Source organism: Nicotiana tabacum, chromosome 24 (genome assembly GCF_000715075.1).
Source record: "Nicotiana tabacum cultivar K326 chromosome 24, ASM71507v2, whole genome shotgun sequence".
In the NCBI taxonomy this organism is placed as follows: domain Eukaryota; kingdom Viridiplantae; phylum Streptophyta; class Magnoliopsida; order Solanales; family Solanaceae; genus Nicotiana; species Nicotiana tabacum.
Window position 1 is genome coordinate 47,137,774 of NC_134103.1, and position 4,366 is coordinate 47,142,139.

The window sequence follows — 4,366 nt, forward strand, 5'->3', positions numbered from 1 at the left end:
TAAATCTTTTACCTTATAATTGAGGGCCTCCGTGTCATCAAGATCGATTATTCTCCTGTGAGCAATGGGCTTATCTTTCAGAGCATCAAAGATATCTCTATTTGGGGTATCCCAGAAATTGAGGTCGGACTCTAGAGAACTTGAGAGGTCTACTTTAGATTTCTTGGGGGTAAAAGATTCAAGGGGGTCTTCCATGGGTCTTTTTCCAATATCGTTTTCTCCAAGAGAGTGGTCAGATGGTTCTGCCTGAGAAGAGGCAAACCCATCTGAGTGGTCAGACCCTAGGTCTACTTGTTCTGGAGGCTGAGAAGAGGTTTTTCCCTTAGAACGAGTACTTTTTCTTGTGGAGGCAGTGGGATTCTTGGAGTGTTTAGCCATTGGAGAATTTTTTGAAGAAGGGTTTCTTAGCGATAAGAACAATGAAGACAGGAGAAGATGGTTCAGAGGGTTAAAAAGAAAAGATTTTGACAGTTGAGTACAGGAAAGGAAAGGGTGTTAGTGAAAGGTCATGATGATTTATTTTCCTTTCTTGAAAGTTGTGACTGATGGGAAAAGAGAGGGAAATCGGAGGCACTTAATTAATGCGTACATACAGAGAAAAGAAAACTGAAAATATTAGACACATAAGAATTAAAATTAACACATAGGTCCTAATTTTTATGATCAAGCGAAATAATACCAAGTAGTTCTCTTAGGGAGAAAAATCTATCTTCAAGTAAATGCTTAGTAAAAATGTCTGCTAGTTGATTAGTGGTGCCAACAAATGATAACTCTATATCTCCCTTAACGACATGATCTCTAATGAAATGATATTTAATATCTATATGCTTTGCCCTAGAATGATGCACAAGATTCTTTGAGAGATATATACCACTAGAGTTATCACAAAATATTTGAATAGGTTTAAAATATAGTTCATAGTTACCCACTTGGTGAGACATCCATAGTAACTGTGCACAACACTGTCCACTGGCAATATATTCTGCCTTAGTTGTGGATAATGCAACTGGGCCTTATTTTTTACTGTTCCATGATATTAACGCCTTTCCCAGTAATTGACATGTTCCACTGGTGCTCTTTCTATCTTCCTTATCACCTGCAAGATCAGCATCTGAAAAATCTTCAAGCTTAAAATTGTTAGAATGTGGGTACCATAATCCATAAGAAACAATTCCTATGAGATAACGAATTGTTCTCTTTACTGCACTCAGATGTAATTCCTTAGGAGCTGACTGAAACCTGGCATATTTACACACACTGAACATAATATCTGGTCGACTGGCAGTAAAGTAAAGTAAAGAGTCAATCATTCCATGGTATTTAGTTTCATCAACTGGATTTTCTTTTTCGTCCTTGTCAAGATTTGTTGACGGGCTCATTGGTGTGCCAATTGCTTTAGCACTAATCACGCCAAACTTTTGAATTAATTCCTTTGTATATTTTGTCTAGCATATGAAAGTTCCTTCTTCAGATTGTTGAATTTGAAGTCCAAGAAAAAACGTAAGCTCTCCCATCATGCTCATTTCAAACTCACTTTGCATGAGATTAGCAAATTCCTTGCACAAAAGGGGGTTAGCACTTCCAAAGATAACATCATCAACATAGACTTGAATAATAAGATTACCTTCTGATGATCTTTTAATAAATAATGTAGTGTCTGCTTTACCTCTTGAGAAACCATTATCAAGTAGAAATGAGCAAGGCCTTTCGTACCAGGCTCAAGGAGCTTGTTTGAGTCCATACAGAGCTTTAGCCAACTTATACACATGGTAAGGAAATTTTGAGTCTTCAAAACCAGAAGGTTGTTTTACATACACCTCCTCATCAATAAATCCATTTAAAAAGGTGCTTTTGACATCCATTTGGAAAAGTCTAAATCTTTTGAAGGATGCATATGCAAGAAGAATTCGTATAGACTCTAGTCGAGCTACTGGAGCAAAAGTTTTATCGTAGTCGACTCCTTCCTGCTGAGAGTAGCCTTGGAATGCTAATCTAGCTTTATTTCGCACAACCTTTCCATCTTCATTCAATTTGTTTCTAAAAACCCATTTGGTTCCAACTACGGCAGCATTTGCAGGTTTGGGTAGCAGTTCCCTGACTTGATTTTTATCAAATTGACCGAGTTCCTCCCGCATTGCTTGTACACAGCTAGAGTCTTTTAATGCTTCCTCAACCTTTTTTGGTTCGATCTGAGAGATGAGTGCTACATTTGCCTTTTTCTTGAGAGCTCCCCTGGTTTTCATTCCTTCACTTGGATCTCCTATGATATATTTTTGAGGATATTCCGGTTCACTTCTCCACTCATTTGGACGTGTTCAAATTGTAGGAGTAGTTGACTCCTTCTGTGATTCTGGTTGATTGCTGACTAGTTCATTAGTCGACTCTGTAACAGCGTCTCTGCTATCAGTCGACTTTTATGATTTGCTTGTCTGTGATATTTCTTGGTTGATATCTTCATCACCTGCAACAATTCCTTTCTCGGTCATAGTGTTATTTTCATCAAATATGACATGTACTGATTCTTCTACATATAAAGTACGCTTGTTATAAACTCTAAATGATCTACTATTTATGGAATAACCTAGAAAAATACCTTCAACACTTTTTGGATCAAATTTTCTAAGATTGTCCTTACCGTTATTGTGAATGAAACACTTGGTTCCAAATGGATGAAAATAGCCTACGTTGGGCCGCTTACCTTTCCATAATTTATATGGAGTTTTCTTCAAGATAGGTCTTATAAGACATCTGTTGAGAATATGGCAGGCTGAGCTTACTGCTTCTTCCCAAAAATAATTTGGCAGGGAATGTTCTAATATCATTATTTTAGCCATATCTTGTAGAGTTCGATTTTTTCTCTCAACTACTTCATTCTGTTGAGGTGACCTTGGAGCTGAAAAGTTGTGAGTATATCCTTGATCATTACAGAAATCTTCAAATGCTCTGCTTTCGAATTCTCCTCCATGGTCACTATGGATTGTTGTAATAATATACCCTTTTTGTCTTTCAACTCTTTTACAGAAAATCTCAAAGTTTTTCAAAGCTTCATATTTATGAGATAAGAAAATCATCCATGTAAAACGTGAGTAGTCATCAATAATAATAAAAGGATATCGTTTTCCTCCAATGCTAGCAGTTCTAGTGGGTCCAAACAAATCTATTTCAAGCAATTGTAGGGGCTTGGTCGTAGACACAATGTCTTTGCTTTTGAAAGAGTTTCTGGTTTGTTTACCAATCTGACATGCATCACATACATGATTTCTAAAAATATTGAGTTTAGGAAGTCCAATAACTAAATCATGCTTGTAAAGTTTCTCAATTAGATGCATGCTTTCATGACCAGGTTTCTTATTCCACAACCATGGATCATCAGATATAGATGATAAGCAGATGTGACTATCTAAATTTTTAATGCCATCAAGAATATAAACATTTCCATACCTTTTTTCTAGAAGTATTATTTTACTTGACTCAGCTTCAATAGCGCATCCTGTTTTCTTGAATTTGACTTTATACCCTGAGTTACATAGTTGACTTATACTCAGGAGATTATAGTTGAGTCCATCTACAAGATATACTTCAATAATATCATAGTTGTTATTGAATGGAACTGTGCCGGTTCCAACTATCTTTCCTCTTGAATCATCACAAAATTTGACACTTCCTCCATTTATCTTAGTAACTTCTTTGAACAGGTTTTTGTCACATGTCATGTGACTGGAACACGCACTGTCTAAGTACCATTTTCCTTTGCGGCTCTTTCTGTGAAGTTCCTGCAAAATAGAATTATCACCTTCTTTTAGGTACCCAAGCTTGCTTAGGTCCTTGCTGGTTAGTACTACTGGAATCAAGCTTGTTTTTTGGTTTCCAAATCCATCCTGATACATTAGACTTATGAAATCTACAAAAAGAGTATTAATGTCCAGCTTTGTTACAGTAATGACACACATTGATTGATCCAGTTTTTGATCTATCACTTGTGTTAGTACTTGTGGACTCAGTTATAGCCTACCCTTTTCCAGTTGACTTGTAAGTTGCCTGGTTGGACTTGACGGAACTGTGACTGGTGGATTTGCGCATGCCATTCAATTGCATTTGCAATTCCTGAACCTCATTTTGAAGTACATCCCTTTGGATTTCACATACTTCAAGTTTGAGTTCCCAGTCCTTCTTTTCCCTATTGAGTCTTTTCAATTCATTCAACATCTTTTGTTACTCCTTTAGGGTGAGATCAAGAATATCTTGCAATTCATTATATCTATCACAGTTATAAGATCTTACCTTGCTTGTTTCACCTCGTGCCATGAAACAATTTTAGTATTTCCTTTGCTTTCATCGTCTGATGTGTCTTCATCAGTCCAGCATC

General features: G+C 36.7%; 1 protein-coding gene across 1 annotated transcript; it reads right to left on the reverse strand.

Annotated features, from left to right (window-relative positions):
• Positions 1–1,013: 1,013 nt before the first annotated feature.
• LOC107761209 (secreted RxLR effector protein 161-like) lies at positions 1,014–1,379 on the reverse strand. Its single transcript, XM_016579411.1, has one exon. It carries the CDS (start codon positions 1,377–1,379, stop codon positions 1,014–1,016), a length of 366 nt encoding a protein of 121 aa, XP_016434897.1.
• Positions 1,380–4,366: the final 2,987 nt, after the last annotated feature.

What these genes read in the sequence shown, in the direction of transcription:
- LOC107761209 (XM_016579411.1), bottom strand. Translation starts at nt 1,379, where the DNA reads ATGAGCCCGTCAACAAATCTTGACAAGGACGAAAAAGAAAATCCAGTT.